The sequence below is a fragment of the Panthera tigris genome, chromosome E3 (assembly GCF_018350195.1).
Source record: "Panthera tigris isolate Pti1 chromosome E3, P.tigris_Pti1_mat1.1, whole genome shotgun sequence".
Classification (NCBI taxonomy): Eukaryota; Metazoa; Chordata; class Mammalia; order Carnivora; family Felidae; genus Panthera; species Panthera tigris.
Genome location: NC_056675.1, coordinates 19,882,077 through 19,903,303, shown reverse-complemented (window position 1 = coordinate 19,903,303; position 21,227 = coordinate 19,882,077). Strand labels below are relative to the sequence as shown.

At 47.2% G+C, this 21,227-nt stretch overlaps 2 protein-coding genes across 4 annotated transcripts in view; one reads left to right on the top strand and one right to left on the bottom strand.

The window, feature by feature from the left end:
- IL21R (interleukin 21 receptor) overlaps positions 1-21,227 on the top strand; it is a 34,494-nt gene that overhangs the window by 6,960 nt on the left and 6,307 nt on the right. For 2 of the 3 annotated variants that reach the window (XM_042971813.1, XM_042971812.1), the window contains 3 exons: positions 14,824-14,888; positions 17,465-17,567; positions 19,514-19,713. In XM_042971813.1, coding sequence (XP_042827747.1) covers positions 14,840-14,888; positions 17,465-17,567; positions 19,514-19,713 — 352 coding nt within the window. In that variant the 5' untranslated portion in view covers positions 14,824-14,839. Of the gene's footprint in view, positions 1-10,508; positions 11,423-14,823; positions 14,889-17,464; positions 17,568-19,513; positions 19,714-21,227 lie in introns of those variants that run through there. The other variant, XM_042971811.1, reaches the window with a different exon arrangement.
- LOC107179807 (60S ribosomal protein L23a-like) lies at positions 4,558-5,057 on the bottom strand. The gene is given in 2 exon segments (XM_042971814.1): positions 4,558-4,944; positions 4,946-5,057. Coding segments are annotated over 2 exon segments (471 nt in total). The 5' UTR covers positions 5,051-5,057; the 3' UTR covers positions 4,558-4,578.

Sequence of the window (21,227 nt, the reverse complement as noted above, 5' to 3'; positions counted from 1 at the left end):
TTATTGTTTCACCTCTGACAATAGGTCTACAAAATTTCTGGATTTGTTTTTGTGTATGATATAAAGTGGAAGGTCAAGGTGCATTTTTTCCTCATATGAATATCCAATTGATCTACTGTCTTTTTTTTTTTGTTTGTTTTAATCATGCTTTCCCCATGACTTTTCGGTAGTGCCTTTCTTGAAAACCAAATGACTATAAACACCAGTCTATTTCTGGACTCTATTCCTTTCCATTGGCAAGGTTTTTCTTTCCTTTGCAACAATACCACATTATTTTTGATTCTCTAAACTCTTCTCAGGTCTTTGCATTTCTGTATAAATTTGAGCACTGGCTTGTCAATTTCCACCAAAGGAAATCTTGCTGGGGATTTTCTTGAAACTTGAGATTTCATTTGAAACTTTAGTCCATCGAGGGGAGAATGGGCATCTTTAAACTGTTTAATTTCTAATTCATGAACATGTATCTCCCTCCATTTATTGATATCTTTAAAAATGTATGTAACTGATATCTCGTAGGCGTCTGTGTAGAGGTCCTGTACGTCTTTCACTGGGGTTCATTAGAGTATTTGATTTCTTATGCTGATGCAAATGGTATCATTTTAATCATGCTTGCTCTTGGTATATAGAAATACACCAGATCTTCTTCGCACTTTCTTAACTTTGTTAACACGCTTTTTCAAACTGGAGCTTCAGATATAGAAAGAAATAGCTACCAAACCCAGTCCCCAGCTGGGGACTTCTTACCTTTGTTTTGTAGCTTTGTTTTGTTTCTTACCTTGTAAGGTTTGCAGGGGGGTTTGCAGACCCCCCCCCCCCATCTGCTCAGGTCATAAGTGCAAGACAGAGCATCCCAGCTGTGGACTTCATAAACTAGTAACATTTTTGTATCCTCTTAACAAGTTTTGCAGGGACCATACAGATCAGGACAGTATTGTTAAGCATAGGTGTGTTGTTGTATGACCGATCTCTGAAACTTTTTCACCTCGTACAACTGAAACTTCATACCCATTGAACCACTCCCCGTTACCCACCCCCCCACCCCCCCCATTCCCCTGAAAAACCACCATTCTGCTTTCTGTTTCTACAAGTCTGATGACTTCAGATCTGTCGTATAAGTAAAATCATGCAGTGTTCGTCTTTTAGTGGTTGGCTTATTTCATTTAGCGTAATGTCCTCAACATTCGTCCACGTTGCAGCCTTCTTTCTTTTTTAAGGCTGAATGATATTCCATCGTATGTGGGTAGCACATTTTCTTTTTTTTTTTTTTTTTTTTTAAATTTTTTTTTTCAACGTTTTTTATTTATTTTTGGGACAGAGAGAGACAGAGCATGAACGGGGGAGGGGCAGAGAGAGAGGGAGACACAGAATCGGAAACAGGCTCCAGGCTCCGAGCCATCAGCCCAGAGCCTGACTCGGGGCTCGAACTCACAGACCGCGAGATCGTGACCTGGCTGAAGTCGGACGCTTAACCGGCTGTGCCACCCAGGCGCCCCCACATTTTCTTTATTCATTCATCAGTTGGTAAACTTAGGTGCCTTTCAGGTCTCGGCTGTTGTGACTAATGCTGCAGTGAACATTGGCGTGCAAGTACCTTTGAGACTCTGTTTTCAATTCTTCTGGATACCTACCCAGAAGTGGGGTGCTGGATTGATCACACGGTAGTTCTCTTTTCGATTTTTTGAGGAGCCCCCACACTGTCTTCGGTCACGCCCGCACCATTGACTAATCCCACAAAGAGGGCATAAGGGTTATGGTTTTTCCACATTCTCACCAACATTGTATCCAACTTAATAGGTGTGCAGTAATAACTCATTGTGGTTTTGATTTGCATTTCCCTGATGATGAGTGATATTGAGCATCTTTTCATACACCTGTTGGCCATTTTTTTTCAATCTTCTTTGGAGAAATATCTATGCAAGACCTTTAGTCATTTTGCAGTCAGGCCATTTGTTCTGTTTTGTTTTGTTTTGCTACTGAATGGTAGGAGTTCATAATTCTGAATGTATTCAGTATACGGTTTGCAAAATATTTGGTATCATTCTCTAGGTTGTCCTTTCACCTTATTGATTATTTCCTGTGCTACGCAGAGGCTTTTAACGCGGTCCTGTTTGTCTACGTTTGCTTTGTTGTCTGCGTCTTTCTTGTCAGTGTCATAGCCAAGAAATCATTGCCAAGCCCAATGTTCTGAAGTTTTCCCTTATGTTTTCTTCTAGAAGTTTTATGGTTTCAAGGGTTACATATAGGTCTTTAATCCATTTTAAGTTAATTTCTGTGTATGAGGGAAGAGTCCATGCTTCATATTCAGGTTTCCCAGCACCATTTGTTGAAGAGTCCTTCTTCACTGAAGGAGTTCTTCAAAGAAAGAGTCCTTTCTTCATTGGCCATGTATGCAAAGGTTTATTTCCGGGTTCTCTATTTTGCTCCATTGATCTGTATGCCTGCTTTTATGCCAATACCTGCTTTGTCTGTCTATATAGCAGTATGTGCCTGTCTGCCTTTATGTCTATACCTACAGTGATTACCGTAGCTTGGTAATACGTTTTGAAATCAGGAAGTGTGAGGTCTGTAGCTTTGTTCTTCATTGTCAAAGATTGCTTTGATTATTTAGAGTCCTTTGAGATTCCATGTGAATTTTAGGATTTTTTTTTTACCTATTTCTGCAAAACATGCCATTGGGATCTTGACAGAAACTGCCTTGAATCTGTAGATTGCTGTGGACATTTTTAGTATTAAGTCTTCCAATCCATGAACATGGGATGTCTTTCCATTTATTTGTGCTTTCTTTTCATTTCTTTCAGCAATGTTTTGTGGTTTTTAGAGTACAAGTCTTTCACCTTCTTGGTTAAATTTCTTCCCAAATATTTTATTGTTTTTGACGCTATTATAAATATTATTTTAATTTCCTTTTGAATTGTTCATTGTTAACATATAGAAATGCAACTGATTTTTGAGTGTTGATTTTATATCATTTGTTAATGAATTTGTGAATTTGTTAATTTGTTCATTAATGAATTTGTTAATGAATTTGTTAATTAGTGTGTGTGTGTGTATGTGTAATCTTTAGAGTTTTCTCTATATAAGGTCATGTCAGCTATGAACACAGATCATTTTACTTCTTCCTTCCAATTTGACTGCCTTTTTTTTTTTTTCCCTAATTGCTTTGACTAGGACTTATGGTTCTATATTAAATAGAAGTGGTGAGAGTGGGCATTCTTGCTTTGTTCCTGACCTTAGAGGAAAATCTATCAGTTTTCTACCACTGGGTAAGAGGTTAGCTGTGGCCTTTCATATATGACCTTTTTTGGGTTGAGATAATTTCCTTCTGTTTCTGGTTTGTTAAATGTCTCTATCATGAAAAGATGTTGAATTTTGTCAAATGCCTTTTCTGCATCAGTTGAAATGATCATGTGATTTGCCTTTTGCTCTATTAATGTGGTGTATTTTTGTATACTGAATCATCTTTGCATCCCAGGGACAAATTCCACTTGATTGTGGCATATAACCATTTTAATATGTTGTTGGATTCCATTTATTAGTATGTTATCAAGGAGTTTTGCATCAGTATTCATCCGGGATATTGGTTTGGAGTTTTCTTTATCTGGCTTTGATATCGGTATAATGCTGCCCTCATGAAATGAGTTTGGAATTGTTCTCTTATCTTCAATTTTTCAAGAATTTGAGAAGGGATGGCATTAATTCTTCTTAAAATGTTTGGTAGAATTTACCAGTGAGGTCATCTGGTCCTGGGCTTTTCTTTGCTGTGACAGTTTTGGTGACCGAATCAACCTCCTCACTATTTATAGGTCTGTTCAGATTTTCTGTTTCTTCATAATTCAGTGTTGGTAGGTCGTATGTTTCTAAGAATTTATCCACTTCTACATTATTGAGTTTGTTGGTGTATAATTATTTGTAGTATTCTCTTACAATCCTTTTTATTTTTGTGGCATCAGTTGTAATGTCTTCTGTTTCTTTTCTGATTTTAGTTACTTGAGTCTTCTCTTACTTTTGTTAGTCTAGCTAAAAGTTTGTCAATTTTGTTGATCTTTAGAAATACAGTAGATTTTTTTTTATATTGTTCTTATATCCAGTATCCTTGTTCAATGATTATTATCCTAATGGTTTGTTAAGTATCTGGACTTTTCTAGGTGCTCAGTCTTTATATCATTTTACTCTTTATAGTTTTCTGATCTTTATAAATTTATTTATTTTTCTTGCCTTACTGCATTGACTGGGGCCTCCAGGATAAGACACGCGTCTTTTTCCTGCCCTCAAGTGTATCATGTTCAGTATTTGACCATGACACATGATGTTGGTTGTGTATATTATGCACACATGCCTGTCTGTGCGCTCCTTATCAGATCAAAGAAGATTCCTTCTATTCCTGGTTTTTTGAGAGTGTTTTAAAAAATCACGAATGAGTGTTACAATTTTTTAAATGTGTTTTCTGGACCTGTTAAATTATGATACACATTTTCTTTTTTATTTTCTTAATGTGATGACATAGATTACTGACTTTCTTTTTTTTTTTTTTTTTTTGTTGAAAAAATTTATATTTAGATTTAGCCAGCTGGACTCAGTTTAGATGATCCCAATTTTGTTGGCAACATCCAAAGCATCATAGTCAGGAGCCAGTCGAACATATGCTTTCTTTTCTCCATCGGGCCTGATCAGAGTGTTGACCTTGGCCACATCAATGTCATAGAGTTTCTTCACGGCCTGTTTGATCTGGTGCTTGTTGGCCTTGACATCCACAATGAACACAAGAGTGTTGTTGTCTTCTATTTTCTTCATGGCCGACTCTGTAGTCAGGGGGAACTTGATGATGGCATAGTGGTCAAGCTTGTTTCTCCTGGGGGCGCTCTTTCGAGGATATTTGGGCTGTCTTCGGAGACGCAGCGTCTTGGGCCGTCGGAATGTAGGTGACGTACGGATCTTCTTTTTTTTTATGACTGTGGACGCCTTTCAGCACTGCTTTCTTGGCCTTCAAAGCCTTTGCTTTGGCTTCGGCTTTGGGCGGGGCAGGGGCTTCCTTCTTCGCCTTCGGCGCCATCTTCGTAAAAGGATTACTGACTTTCAAATGTCAACCTAACCTTGTATTCCTGAAATAAACCTCACGTGATAATGATATGTATCACATATACACATATACACATTTTGTGTATATCGTTACCTTTGATTTGTTAATATTTTGTCTGTATATTTATGAGAACGATTGACCTATAATTTTACTTTCTTTCTTTTTATTAAAATTTTTTTTTAACATTTATTTATTTTTGAGAGACAGAGAGAGACAGCATGAGCAGGGGAGGGGCAGAGAGAGGGAGACACAGAATCCAACGCAGGCTCCAGGCTCTGAGCTGTCAGCACAGAGCCCGACGCGGGGCTCGAACTCACAAACTGCGAGATCATGACCTGAGCCGAAGTCGGTCGCCTAACTGGCTGAGCCACCCAGGCGCCCCTAATTTTACTTTCTTTTAATGTCAAGGTGTTAAATTTTATTTTTATTATTTATTTTTTATTTTAGAGAGAGAGAGCGAGAAGGAGCACAAGCAGGGGAGAGGGGCAGAAGGAGAGAGAGGGAATCTCAAGCAGGCTCCAAGCTCACTGGGGAGCCCAACGTGGGGCTCAATCCCATGACCCTGGGATCGTGACCTGAGCTAAAATCAAGAGTCGGATGCTTAACTGACTGAGCCAGCAAGGTGCCCCTTAATGTCAAGTTTTGATACAAAGTTACGTCTTTCATTCTAGGGTTAGTTCACTTACATTTGATGAAAGTACTGACGTGTTTGGGATTAAATCCACCATCTTCCTATTCGTTTTCCTTTTGTCTATTCTTTACTCCTTTTTTCTTCTTTGTTTCCTTTTTTGGAAGAATAAAATTTATTTTTTTTTTATTATTTAAAAAAAAATTTTTTTTTTATAACGTTAATTTATTTTTGAGACAGAGAGACACAGAGCACGAACGGGGGAAGGGCAGAGAGAGAGGGAGACACAGAATCGGAAGCAGGCTCCAGGCTCTGAGCTGTCAGCACAGAGCCCGACGCGGGGCTCGAACTCACGGACCGTGAGATCATGACCTGAGCCAAAGTCTGATGCTTAACTGACTGAGCCACCCAGGCGCCCCTGGAAGAATAAAATTTAAAACATTAGTATTGTATGTTTCTTTTCTGTTTTATTTTCTTTTATAATTTTTTAGGGCTTATCTTAGAGATTACAATATGCATATTTGATTTTTTTTTTTTGAGTCTACTTTGTGTTGGTCCTTTTATCACTTCCCAGACAATACAGTAACCTTTAACTTTATTCACTCCTTACCTTTGGGGCATCACGGTAATGTGTTTCAATTCTGCATAAGTTTAACCTTCCTAAGACATTATCAGCCTATCAGTGACAAGTTAGCGTCTATTAGTGACAAATTCTCTCAGGTGTTTTGCTTTGTTTTGCTTCGAAAAATCTCTTTATTTTTAAAGATTCACATTTTTTAAAAATCGCAATTAAGATCCAATTCACAGATTTATTTATTCACTTTTTAACAGTGTACGATTAAGCGATTGTTAGTACATTCACAAAGTTGTGCGACCATCAGCCCTGCTAACTGCACAATATTTTCAACACCCAAAGAAAAATAAAAAAGCCATACCCATTAGCCATCATCCGCCATTCCCTCTCCTTCCAAAGCTCCAGCCCCTGGCAACCACTAATCTCTTTTCCTGGCTCTATGAATCTGCCTGTTCTAGAAATGTCATGTAAATGGAGTCGTACAATATGTGGCTTTTTGTGCCCGGTTTCTTTACCTCAGTATCAATTTTCAAGATGCATCTGTGTTGAGGCATGTGTTACTACTCTATTCATCTTTATGGCTGAATAATAATCTGTTCTATGGTTATTCTATGCTTTGTCCATTCAACTGAAGGACATTGGGGCTGCTTCAAGTTTGGGACTGTTATGAACAATGCTGTTGTGAATATTCAGGTACAGAGGTTTTTTTTAATGGGCATATGTTTTCAATTCCTTTTACTGTATACCTAGAAGTCAGTTTGCTTTGCCATGTGGTAACCCTATATGAACTTTTTGAGAAACTTTTAAACTGCTTTCTGTGGCAAATGTACCATTTTTTAAAAATCTTTTTAACATTTATTTATTTTTTGAGAGAGAGAGAGAGAGAGCAAGCAGGGGAGGGGCAGAGAGAGAGGGAGACACAGAATCGGAAGCAGGCTCCGGGCTCTGAGCTGTCAGCACAGAGCCCGACGTGGGGCTCGAACTCACGAACTGTGAGATCAGGACCTGAACTGAAGTCGGACACCCAGCTGACTGAACGTCCCAGCAAATGTATCATTTTACAATCCCATGAGCAATGTATAAGGATTCCAAAATGCTACATTTTTTCCCCCCACTTTTAATATTTCTGTCTTTAAAATTGCCATCTAGTGGGTGTTATTTGAGTTTCCCTAATGACTAATGATGATGAGCATCTTCTCATATGTTCATTGCTCATGAGTATAACTTCTTTGGAGAAATGTCCGTTCAAATATTTTGTACAATTTAAAATTGTGTTATCTTTTCGATCTTGAGTTGTAAGAACCCTTCAAATATCCTGATACCAGAGCCCTAACAAATATATAATTTAAAAATATTTTTTCTCAGGGGCGCCTGGGTGGCTCAGTCAGTTAAACGTCCAACCCTTGGTTTTGGCTCAGGTCGTGATCTCATGGTTTGTGAGTTCAAGCCCCGCGTCGGGCTCTGTGCTGACGGTGGGGAGCCTGCCTGGGATTCTTGCTTTCCCCGCTCTCTCCGCCCCTCCCCTACTCCCCCTCTCGGTGTCTCTCTCTCAAAAATAAAGAAACTGTAAAAAAAATAAATAAACATAAACAAAATCCAATTTTTTTTTCTCATTTTGTATATTGCCTTTTCACTTTCTTGCTAGTGTCTTTTGATCCATAAAAGTTTTAACTTTTGAAGTAGTCCAATGTATCTATTTTTTCTTTGATCCTTGTGCTTTCGGGGTCATAGCTAAGAAACTACTATGTGATCAAGGTCACCAAGAGTTCCACCGTGTTCTATTTTTAAAGTTTAATAGTTCTCCCTCTTACAGCGCAGTCTTCAAACCATTTTGAGTTAGCTTTTGTATATGGTATGAGATGGGAGTCCAATTTCACGCTATTGCGTGTGGATGTCCCATTGTCCCAGCACTGTTGGTTTCAAAGGCTATTTACCCCCAGCAAATTGTCTTGGTACCCTTGTCAAATATCACTTGAACACGAACGTATAAGTTTCTCCCTGGACTTTGAATTCGATTCCATTGATCTATATACAGGTTAATATCATACTCTGTTGATTGGTGTAGTCTTGTAGTAGGCTTTGAAATAGAGAAGTCTGAGTCCTTCAATTTTGTTCTTCTGTTTCAAGATTATTGTGTCTATGCTGGCCCTCCGTATCTCCATATGAATTTTAAGATCAGCTTTTTAACTTCTGCAAAAGAGCCAGCTGGGCTTTTTATAGGGATAACTTTGAATCCGTTGGTCGTTTGGAGAAGTCATCTTAACAATACTGAGTCTTCCAATGCATGAACGTGGGATAGCCTTCCATTTATTTGGGTCTTCTATCATTCTTTCAACAATGTTTAGTAGTTTTCAGTGTGCAAGTCTTGCACTTTTGTTAAATTTCTATTTCATTCTTTTTGATATTATTGTAAGTGAAATAAATTACTTTCTTTTTTTTTAAATGCATATCTAGTGTTGAAAGAGAGAGAGAGACAGAACAGGGGAGGGGCAGAGAGAGAGAGGGAGACACAGAATCCAAAGCAGGCTCCAGGCTCCGACGTGTCAGTACTGAGCCCGACCCAGGGCTCGAACTCGCAAACCACGAGACCGTGACCTGAGCCAAAGTCCAGTGCTTAACCAACTGAGCCACCCAGGAGCCCTGAAATTACGTTCTTCATCACACATTCAGATTGTTCATTCCTGTTGTACAAAGATACAATTGGTTTTTCATGTTGCTCTTGTATCCTGCAACCCTGCTAAACTGACTTATTGGGCCTAATAGTTTTTGTTTATTTGTGTGTTTTGTTTCACTTTGGCTTTTTGGTGTGGATTCTCCAGAATGTATATGCAAGATCATGTCATCTGCAAACAGAAATGCTTTACGTCTTCTTGTCCAATCAGGATGACTTTTATTTCTTTCTCTTGACTGGTTGTCTTGGCTAGAACTTCCCGTACAATGTTTAATAGACATCATGAGAGTGGACATCTTGGTCTTGTTTATGATCTTACAGGAAAAGCTGTCAGTTTTTCACCATTAAGTATAATGTTGACTGTGGGATTTTAGTAGATCTTTTTTTTTTTTCATATTGAGCTTGCCTTATTTTTGCGAAGGATTTTTTTTTTATATAAAATTCTAAGTTGGCTTTTAGTATGTATTTTTCTTTAAATGTTTAAATAGTTTTCCTATCATGTGTGTAGAGTGTGGGTTTTGTTTGCTTGTTTGATCGTTTTTGTATTTGTCCTTCTTGAGGTTTGTAAGACTTTTCAAATCTTTGGATTAATGTCTTTTCCTACTTTTGAAAAATTCTTAAGCAACGTCTCTATTATTGCTTCCGACTTGTTCTGTCTCCTCGATGTTCTAAATCCATGTACGTGGGACCTTTTCGCAATGGATATGTCTCTTTTGCTCTTTTCTGTATTCCTAAACATTCTTTTTCTTTGCATGCTTCAATCTGAGTATTTTCCATTCCAGCTCACCAATCCTCTCTTCTAATGTTACTAATCTGTTGCTAAATTCATTCAATTCTTATAAATTTCGATTAATTGAATTTTCTTAGTGCTGGGGCTCCTACTTTTAAATAGGTTCTAGATTTCTGGTGGAATTCTTGAACATCCTCATCTGGGTTCTTTTAAATCGTGTTAGATAATGCCACTTTCTGAATCGCCCATGTGTCCGTTTCTATTTTCCTCTTGGTTTTTGGTCATTTGGTACTGTTTCCTGGTCTGCCTTGTCAATTTAATTGAATGCTGGACATTGTGCATGAAAAATATAGAGGCTTTGAGTGAAGCTAACTTTTTCCACATAGGTTCTAACTTTCTCCTAGCAGACAGGCAGGTCATCTGGATGCAGTCACGGCTCAACGGGTCCTGACTTTTCCTTATTCCCAAGGTATACCCTTTCCCGAATAACTGAGTATTTACCAGGTCCCATCTTCCTTGTCAGGCCCTGAACTCCAAGACTTCCCTCAGCCTTGTGAAATTGTCAAAATCTCTTCTTCGGTTTTCAGCCTCTTGCCAGATTCTCTCTGCTGCTGGCTCATTTGCAATGACTTGGCAAATGATTTGAGGGGAAATTGCGTGCAGGATTCCAATGCATTTTTTTTGCTCTCTCTCTGGAACCCCGGCCTCTCAACTACTCTCTAACTTGGTCGCTCTCTCTCGTGTCTTCTCACGTTTTTCTCTTGCTTAGTAGCTGTTCTCGACTGTAGGGCTTCTGTCTGATACCAGCTACTCCACCGTAGCCAGAAATGGAAGTCCCCCTTCACGTTTTATTTTTGCAAATACGAGATTAACTGACACGTGAACTTTTATGAAACAGTTCGGTCATAGAAAAAGGTGTATCAGATAACAGAGTCAACACCCATATGGGGGAGCTTGGCTCAGTTTCACCAAACTGTTGACACATTTGGATACCACCCCCCCATCCCATCCCCTCCTTTTCTACACTATTCAGAGTTTGATGGTTTTTTTTTATCGTCCCCTTGAATTTCCTTATACGGCCAGGACACAGGTATGTTCACCTAAACGACAGAGAGAGCGCTGTTTTACGCAGTGTTTTGTGCCATAGATGGTCTTACATGCATTTCTGCTTATTTTATTTTATCTTCATCATGCATTTTGCTTGTGGGGGTCGCTTGCTTTGTTGGTGCGGAGCTAGGATTCATTTTCACACGGAGCGCTCACACCACACCTTATCTTTCCCTTCTCTCGCGGAAGGGTATCCACACTATTTCCCAGACACCAATGGCCGTCAATAGGTGTTTGTTTCCATGACACCGTGTCCTCAGCGCCACGCGATGTTGTCAGCTTTTGAATTGTCACCGACTAGTAAAATTAAACGGCACGTCGTTGTGGTTTTCATTTGCATGTCTTTCTTGACTGTGAGGTTAAGCACTTTCTGATCCCGTGGCCCCTGCTTCTCCTGCTTCTGATTTGCGACCTCCAAGCTTCTCTACTTCCCTAGAATCTCCTGGAATTCGGCTTTTAGTCTGAACTACTACAACCCCTGAACTCCGAGCCTGGTGGATAAACACCCCTCCAGGGCTCCGGTCCATCCCCATTTTACAGATGAGAACACAGAGAATCAGAGCGGCCAGCAACTTGCCCAAGGACGCACAGTTGGGATCCGGGCGCCCTTCACTCCTCTGTAGGAGACCCCAGCGGTAGGCGCTCCCACAGGGGGTCCCACCGCAGGAAGGCGCTTAGGGGACCCTCTGCCCTTCGCTCAGAAAGCACGCGGGTGGTTTGGTGTGCACCTGGGGAGAAAGTGCTGTTGTCCTCACGACTCAGCCTGAGCATGAAGACCCACCGAGGGGCAGATTCTGGCGCAGGGAGAGCGCGATGGGACCGGGGAGGAGGCCTTTACCATTCTGGGCTGTTCTTTCCCAAACGGAGGGGCTGATTTTAGGTGTGAAATATCCCTGCACCCCCGAATGAAAGAGTTAGGCCTTTTTCAGTCTTCTTTTAGTCCTCTGATCCGGGAAGTGGTGAGAATCTCAGTTTGGCGCTATGTGGCCCTCGACACCCCTCTGATGCTCTTGAATCCTCCTTTTTGATGGACGCGGGCGGGATTGCCCCACTTGCACGTGCCAGGCAAGAGATGGCATCTCACCCAAATTCAGTTGCTCTCTTTTGTTTCCCTTGCGTTTAGTTTTACAGCCGAGCAACCATTTTGTTTAAGAAACACCAACAGAACATCTACACGTATGTTGGGCACTGTTCCCGAGGCTTTACAAACACTGAGTAACGTACTTCTCCCAGGGCCCCTCCGAGGTGGGTACGGTTAGGATTGTCTCCATTTCACTGATGAGGACTCTGAGGCCCAGGAACTTTCCCTGAGGTCACACCGCCTATAAACGGCAGTGCTGGGGTCTGAGCTGAGGCAGGCTGGCCCTGAGCCTGTGTTTTAACCACCGCGGTGCACACGGTCTCTCCATTTCATACGAGTTACCTGTTGATTGCACGGATTCATTTCCTTTCGGGACATGTTGATTGAAGCCAGAAATGGAAGGCAAGGTAAAGATCATTAGCAAATAGATAATAGCACCCGTGAAAACTTTGAAGGCAGTTAAGTGGCAGGCGTTCTGGAACATTCCAAGGAGGCTTCACAGAAAGAAAGGTAGAGGAAGGGGGCCATGAAGACTGAGTTTAGAGGGTTGGGAGGGGGAAAGGTGTTCGAGGAGAAGACTCAGCACAGGAATTCGCCTCATGCAAAGGCAGAGAGGCATGATGGGGCCTCAGTGCTAAGGGGGTGCTGAGTAATTCACAGAAGGTGGCCAGTAATTGCAAGAACCCAACACCTTTGTATAGCATTTTACACTTCACGGAGCACCGTCACATCTGTTTTCCACTGACCCGAACTGCCAGGTGCAGTGGGCATGATTGTCCCCCTTTTAGAGATGATAACTGAGGTCAGAGAGAAGAAACACCAGAGATAAGCTGTTATTTGCTCCGAGATATGCTGGCTCCAGATTCTGGGCCCCTTGCTCTATTCCACTGTATCCAGGTATCTTTGGGGGCAAGCAAGAGAAATATAATTCAACATGGTTGAGCCAAATAGGGTGTGTTTTTTCTCCAGCTTGTATAAATGAAAAGGCCAGAGGCGGACATCAGATACGGCTGGATCCAGGTCCTCAAATAATGCCATGGGGACTCTGGATTTGTATTTCTCAGGTTTTGAGAAAGTTTCAGGCAGGCTGTCCTTAAGAGGCGATAAAGATTACCAGCTTCCAGGGGCGCCCGGGTGGCTCAGTCGGTTGAGCGTCCGGCTTCGGCTCGGGTCATGATCTTGCGGCTCGTGATTTCGAGCCCCGCGTCAGGCTCTGTGCTGACAGCTTGGAACCTGGAGTCTGCTTCATGTTATGCGTCCCCCGCTCTCTCTGCCCCACCCCCTGCTTGTGCTCTGTCTCTCTCTTTCACAAAAAAAAAAAATTAAAAAAAAAAAAAGATTACCAGCTTCCAGCAGGCTGGTAAAAACTGAAAAATTTTTGTCTTCAACACTATTTTATCTGGTTCTATCTTCACGTACGTACAACAGCTCAGCTGTTGGTTGTTGGCGCTCAGCAGCCAACATTATTTTATTTTCATAGCTATGCTATTTATTTTCAGGTGTGTGAGGAAAAAACACAAGAGCTCTGGATATTCTTGCTTAGGATGAGTCTGGAGTTAGATTTTTAAAAACAATTTTATGTATTATTTAGTTTCAAGAGACAAAGAGAGCAGGAGAAGGGCAGAGAGAGAGAGAGGGAGAGAATCCCAAGCTGGCCCTGTGCTGCCAGTGCAGAGCCCGATGCGGGGCTCAAACTCACGAACCGTGAGATCGCCACTTGAGCTGAAACCAAGAGTCAGATGCTTAACCGACTGAGCCACCCAGGCGCCCTGCTGGAGTTAGATTTTTTTAAGGGAGCTCATTTATAGAAAACGTTAAATAAATGATAGTACACACGACCTACAAATATGGCCCACATTTTGAAAGTGAGAAATGTAGGGACCTCTTGGCTAGAACATTCCGGGGTCCCTCTACTTCGAATGTTCTAAAGTCTGTACGAGTCACAGCTGTGTGTTGAGTGTTTATGTGTCAGGGGCCACGTCCAGGGCTGTCTGCAAAATGCTTTTCTGAACTCTCACAAGAATCTGGGAAGCAGGCTTTACCGTCTCTCTAGGGCTCAGAGAGGGGAAGTGACCAGCCCAGAGCAACGCAGCTGGTGACCCCAACCTCTCAGTGTGCTTAGCCACTGCCTGCTTGGTGACTCGTTAGGGAGCTCAGAGGGAGCTCTTAGTGGGGCCAGAGTAGGGTGGAGGGAAACCCAGGATGGGGGGGGGGTGTCTTCCCATTGTGGGCTCAGGGATCGTGTCTGAAAGAAGCCGCGTGCATAGCTCAGCCCCTGCATGGGTCATCCCTCTAGGCTCCCGTTCCAGCTACAATCCTGACCCCAGGGGCCAGTGTGGATGGGGCTCCCGGGCCCGGGCAGGTGAACCCCCGGGGCCTCTGGCTGGCACCTGCTTAAGCAGACACGGAGCTGGGATGCAGCAGGCAAAGTGCCCGCAAGAGGCCTGCAGTGCCAGCCTGGTGGGTCGCTCCTCCCGGGCAGGTCCGTGCAGTTCTCCAAAGAGGCCTCTCCTCCGTCTCGTCCGGGTCCCGGAGTCAGGGTGTGGGTCCTCCGGGGGGTCCGGCCTGGGTTCCCCGCAAGCTTCCTAGCGTACTCACTAACCTGGGCTCCGTGACCGACGCTGAAGTCTCGTTCCGGGCTCACCTTATCTTTGGAATCCAGGAGGGCTCTCCTTCGTGGGCGAACCCTTGGATCTGCTATTCAGTAGGGAGCCCGTCTGTCCGGCCAACTAGCATCCACACGGGTGCTTCGTGGAGAACAGGACTCAAGATCTGTGCTTGTCAGATACCAGTGTTCCCTCCCCTGGGAGCGACCACGGGCTCCTCAAACTCTGGCTTCTCCAAGAATCCGAGGCAAGGCTTCCAAGGGAGGGAAAGGACCAGAGACAGGGAGGCTGTTCGGGGTCCCTGGGTCCCCAGGCCTGGGCCCGCCCTCTCACTGTGCGTCTCTTCCAGGATCCCGAGAGCCAGCATGCTGTGTGGCTGGGCGGCCCCTCTGTTCCTGCTGATGCTCCAGGGTGGTGAGTAGGGGCGCCCCCAGGTCTGCGGGTGGGGAGGACCGGGCCGGCCTGTGGGATCCGGGGAATGGCTGGAAGCTCCGGGGCGGCGGCTGTGGTGTCTGCCTGCTTGGGCTGGACCAGCCCGCTCTGTCAAGCTGAACCCGTGCAACCGCAGGGCTCCGTTAGCCGGGAGGGGTTGGTGTTGAGTCCCGCGGGCGGCCCGGCTTCTGCAGCAAACAGCTGGGGTCTTCGGGTCCCCCTGAGGGGGTAAGAGGCTCCCTCGTCTCTGCAGCTGCCACTCCTCGGAGTGAGGAAGCCCTGCCTTTGGGCTAACCTCCTTTTGTCTTGATGGACTGGCTCTCCTGAGAGATGTTTTTCAACAACCACAGGATCCTCAGCAGGCACGGATGGTCCCCTGTGGGGGGGGGAGGAGGGGAGGTGGAGACCAAAGTAGCCAAACCCTGGAAGGCACCCCAGGGGACTAGAGGACGCTGCAGTTCGGAAGGAGAAAGTCAGAGACCAGAGGTTAGACTTGGAGGCACAGCCGGGGCTGAGAGATCCAGGAAGCCTTCCCGGAGGAGGCGGGACGTGGCATCCAGGCTCGACAGCGGGGCTGGACTGGAAGCAGGGGTCCCTCGGCCGCTGCTCTGCTGACTCTGAATTTCTCTCTGGTTTTTACCGAAAGACCCAGAGCTTCAAATAGTTTCTTCAGGAAACAGATGTCTGGCTCTTTTATTTTCCTCTTCTGAGTGACCAGCACCCGTGCTAGGTCACCCGCCAGGGGGCCACGCCCCGTGGGTGCAAATAATAATCCCTCGCTGCGTACTGGGTGCCGGGAATCACCTCACCGCCCCGTGCAGTCTGTGCTGCCCCGACATCTGGTTCTCACTTGAGGACACCAAGGCTCAGAGAGGTTGAGGGATAGGCCCACAGCCACACAGCCAGGCCGCTGGAACCCTAAGTCTGTCTCATCCCCGTGGGCTTAGCCTCTTTGCTGCTTTAACTGAGTGCCCCGGGCAGGCAGCATGGTCTGTGCTGGTGTGATGCCACCCGCATACCCCCACACCCCCCCACGGGGGCCAGTGTCCCCAGCTCACAATCAGGGACTTGGAGCAGTCGTGAGTCACTCGTCCACTTTTCCGGCCTCTCGCAGCCTCCTGCGCGCTTTGCTGACCCGGGGCAGGGGGTGGCCCGGGGGTTGGGCTACCACCCAGGCCACTGGGCCCCTGAAAGCACATCCACGCTGGCTTTGTGGCTGCTGTCCCCTCCCCAGTGTCTCGTGTTAAGTTTGGGACAAACTTTGTCCCCTGGTGACCTCGAGCCTGGCTGGGAATGGCAGCTCTTTTCCAAGTTCTCGAACCCTGAGGGAGAATAACCAGAGCATGAACAAGGAGTATATAAACGTACGGTGGCTTCTGCGGCCCCGGGGTCTAGGCCTTGCCAAGATCAAGACCAAAGAGGTTTTCACCACCAAGTGTCGGCCCGGGGCCCCCTGTGCCCACCGACAGGCCCTGGGTTCCTCCCCAGGGGCGGGGGGGTAGCCTCCTCCTAGAGCTGGACTCCCCGCCACAACTCAGCGCCCTTGGTGCTGGCCACACGGAGATTTGTGTTGAGGAGGATTCTGAGGGTCGCCCAGGGGAGAGAGCGCCATGATCGATTAGTAATGTCTGCTGTGCCTGCGGATGTCAGTCGGTAGCTCAGATGCGATTTTCCTTTCCTGGGTGAGCGTCCCCGCGACCCAGACCCACACCCGGACCCGGACCCAGAGTGACTGGAGGTGTGGTCCAGTCTCAGAGCCTCCAGGTCTTCATCTATAAGATGGCAGGGGCTGGGGCGCCTGGGTGGCTTGGTCGGTTAAGCGTCCGACTTCGGCTCAGGTCATGATCTCACGGTCCGTGAGTTCGAGCCCCGCGTCGGGCTCTGTGCTGACAGCTCAGAGCCTGGAGCCTGCTTCCGATTCTGTGTCTCCCTCTCTCTCTGACCCTCCCCCATTCATGCTCTGTCTCTCTCTGTCTCAAAAATAAATAAATGTTAAAAAAAAAAAAAAATAGATGGCAGGGGCAGCCGAAGAAGGGTTTTCTGGCAACAGCCTCCTTGGCTGCAGATCTGGCTTCTGACCTAAAGTGAGGCCCAGGAAGGGAATGTACCCGCCACCCCCTTGGGCCTTCATTAGTGAAGGACAAATAGGAAAATAGCCACTAAGAATGAATCCGCTTGAAAAGGGGAACAAATTTCTGGTAAATAGCTGGGGGGGTTGGGGGCGGGGGAAACAGGACTCTTGGCCCTTGATCTTACGAAACAAAACGAAGCTAAAGGTTATTAGATGTGCTGTCAAACATGTAAGTGCATTGAGGCTACGATTGCACCCATGCTTTCAGAATAAAGGGGAGCGATTCACGTGGGGGGTGGGAGACCATGAAATCTCCCAACAAAACGGCCCACGTCCCTCGGCGGAGGCAGCGGTGTGGCCAGAAGGGTAATACGTTTTGGCCAAAGTATTTGAAGGCTTCTTGGTTTGGGGGGATGCTTTCTCCACTCGACCTCCGGCCCGCCCCCCCCCCCCCCCCACCACGGCCTCTCTCTTCCTAACCTTCCAGCCTGGGGTTGCCTAGACCTCGTCTGCTACACCGATTACTTCAAGACAGTCACCTGTACCCTAGAGACATGGACCCTGCACCCCGGCACGCTCACCCTTACCTGGTAAGTGGCCGGGCCTCGCCGGGCCTCACCGGCCCTGGGACTGCGGTGGAGCGGGACCGCGGGAGACCACAGGCCGAGCTGGACCCACTGTGTGCCGGGCACGTGGCTTAGCAATTAAAGTAACAGCCGCCACTTCCGGACTTCCTGTCGGCAATGTCACCAGCAACAGGTGGTTTAGCCCCAAGAAAGACTGTGAGCCTGGAGTCACCGTGCCGGGCTTAGGGACGGCCACACGGGGCCCACCGACGTGTCCGGAGCATGCCCTTGAGAGACGAACGGGGCAGTTCGGTCCAGCCCCAAAGGCCGTACTCTCTCGCCCACGGAAGCCCAATTGCAATTTTGAGACCCGCGGATCACCAGACTCCCACGTGATTTTTTTTTGAGCCCTCCGTGCCTCCCTGCTCCGTGCTCCCTGTGAATGATCCCTTCCAGTCCCCACGGTTATTGCACCCGTTTTCCAAACGAGGACTCCGGGGTTCAGAGAGGTTGTGCAACTTGCCCAAGGTCGCACAGCCGGTGACTGGTGGAGCTGGGGTTGAAACACGGGCGGCTCGATTCCAAAACCCGCGGGGCCCCCATCCGTCCGTGTGGTGAAAGAAAAACTCATTGACGACACTCGTTTAAGAATGGTGGGACAGGAAAAGCAGGGATTTAGAGCCAAGGAGCAGGGGTGGGGTCAGTGGATAGAAAATTACCAATAGGACGAGGCCAGGGTAAGGGGGTTTCTGGCTAAATGACCTAATAGGGTTCTTGCTGACGGCAGCTCGGGCTGGTCGGGTGTCGCCCAGGGGGATGATGGGAAGTGAGGAGCCTCGTCAGATATCCAGGGCGGGGGGATTCTGGCTCACCTGACTTAGCAGGAGTCTTGCCATAATTAATGCTACACCCCTGCAGGCCCTGGGGGCTCAGCAGAGCGCAAGACCAGTGAGGTCCCAGAAGCTCTGCAGTGTGGGAAGTATCTGGGGAGACAGACAATAATCACACAAACAACTGTCAGGCTGCTTTCTGATAACAATGAAAGGGAACGGGAACCTGGGCCACGGGGGTACAGAGCAAGTGACATGGGGGCAGGTGGTCAGGACAGGCCGCTCTGGATGAGGAAGCAGCCAGAGAGCTGGCGAAAGAGCATTCCAGGCAGAGGGCACTGCCCGTGCAAAGGCCCAGAGGGAGGGAGAGCGGCCGAGTTTGAGGAATATTGAGGAAGTCAGTGTGGCCCGAGTAGAGTGAGTCAGTGTGAGCGAGAATAACAAGCAAAGAAGGTAAGAGGTAGGCAGAGGCCAGAGCGGACGTTTCTATTCTAAGAAATATTTAGCAAAGAACAGAGTCCACACGTCCCTATTGGCCCTGAAGCGTGGTCATGTTCAGAGCCTGAAGGTGTAGGCAGGGAAACAAGAATCTGCCGAACTCCTATGCACACTTCAAGACCCATTGTTTATTGCCCAGTGGGAGTTAAAAAGCCAGAGCATTCCCCCCCGCCAACCCCATTCTCCACAGCCTCCCTGGAAATTCACCCAGAGCAGGGGGTGAGGTTCATTTGGCCCTTAGCCTCCAGCACAGGTTCTTATTAGGTATTCAGTGGGTGTTGGATGGCAGGAGGGCAGGAAGGAGACCTGAAATGCTGTTAGCATCCTTCCCGTAGGACAGTGATCCAGTTGATGGAATCGACAGGGACAGATTTAGGCTCAGTCTAGGCAAGCTGAGAGTTGCTGCCCTATGTGAGGTGGTGAGTTCCCGGCTCCTTGGAGGCATGCAAGCCAAGCCTGGAGACAGCCCACCGGGGATGCTGCAGGGGAAGGAATACCTTCCCTGGGAAAGTGTTGGTAGACCAGGTGACCCCCAGCCTCGCCTCAAATCCCGCCCAGCCCCAAGATTCGGGGCCTCCGCCCTGGCCCTGTGCACTGAGCCCCGCTGGCTTCCAGCCATGATCGGCTGCTCTGTCCTTGAAGGCAAGACCTATACGGAGAACTAGTGGACGAGGTCACCTCCTGCAGCCTCCGCCGGTCCACCCACAATGCCACACACACAGAGTACACGTGCCACATGGATGTGTTCCACTTCATGGCCGACGACATTTTCAGTGTCAACATGACAGATCAGTCCGGCAATCGCTCCCAGGAGTGTGGCAGCTTTGTCCTGGCTAAGAGCAGTGAGTATCCCTCGGGACCCGGAGCACAGGGGCACCCGGGTGGGGGCTGGGCCCCCTGCCCCCCGGGCCGGCCCTCCCCCATCATCGAAACCAACCTGTCCTGTGTCCTTATTGCCCTTAGAGTTTGTTCTGCAGATGTGAAGTCGTGTTGGGTTGATAACTAGGCTTGGGCCTTAACCAAAGAGAGGCAGCAGAGGCACGAAATGGGCCTGGCCCGGGGCCCAGGACCGGCCTGTAGGTGACCTTGGACTTGTTCACTCTTTGTAGAATGAGGGCCCTTTAAATCCCAACTGTCTGGGATTCTGCCCCCATCATGAGGCGAGCGGGGGAGACTGTCACAAGGGAAAAACTTCCCTGAGATTTCTCCCATTTATGGGGCCCAGGATTTCCCTCCACCCTGGAGGAAGGGAGGGACCCTGGTGGAAACCGTTGTTTCTATGGATCCAGAACCAGGGTGGGGCGGGGAAGGGCATAGGAAGCGGCTGTGTGTGTGTGCGTGTGTGTGTGTGCGTGCGCGTGTACCCAAAGTGGAGGGTCCAGGGAGCGAGTGAGAGCCCCGTGCCCAGAGGCGTGCAGACAGACCGCCAAGAGGGACCTGCCCTTGGGAAGGCTCAGCCCCTGAGGTCTGGGAGTTACTGTCCCCAGATTCCCGGCGGTGGGACAAGAAGATAAGAGACCATCGTCATTCACACTCTGGGGGTCCATGTTTGCACCCCTTGGCACACAGCGGGTGAGCAAAGCTTCACACGTATCCAGACGCACCCACACTTGTACACGTGCACACACACACACTCATAAGTACACCCTCAAATGCACAGATGTCCCCCCAACCCTGGCCTGGACAGCATGGACAGAGACACTGTCTCAGACACGTGCACATGCATGCACACGCGTGTACGTGCATGTCCACACACGCACATACGGGCACGCACATGCTCATTGGGCCCTCTGGATCTCAGCGTGGCAAGCTTACGGAGCAGGGCCACCCTCCGGCCTCTGAGCGAGAGGCAGCAACCCACCTTTCTGGTTCCTTCCTGCGGCCCCTGCAAGTTTCATTTGTTGATCTACAAATATTTCTCAAGGGCACATCCTGCTCCTGCCCTGTCCTGGGAGCCGTGGGCACGACACTGACCCCGGAGAGGACAACCTCTGCCCGACGCAGCTAAGATCCTGGAGAAGGGGCGGGTGGTGCCTCTGCTCCAGTACAGAAGTGATCGCTTTTGTCATTAGCATTGATTAATATTAACGGTTGCACGTTAGCATCAATTAATATTAACGATGGCTCATTAGCATCGATGCTAATGGAGAATCTTTGGGCTTCTCAGGGAAGCTGGCGCTAAGAGCAAATGACGTCATCGTTTAGAACGGAAATGATGTCATCGTTTAGGCACGTGTGCCTCTGGCTCACATGTTGCTTAGCAAGGTTTTGGATTAGTGGCTCCTTCAGGGCTTGAGAGAGCTTTTCCCCCGTCTGGGATTCCAGGTTGTCCTTCTCTGGCCACCCTGGTCTGCGG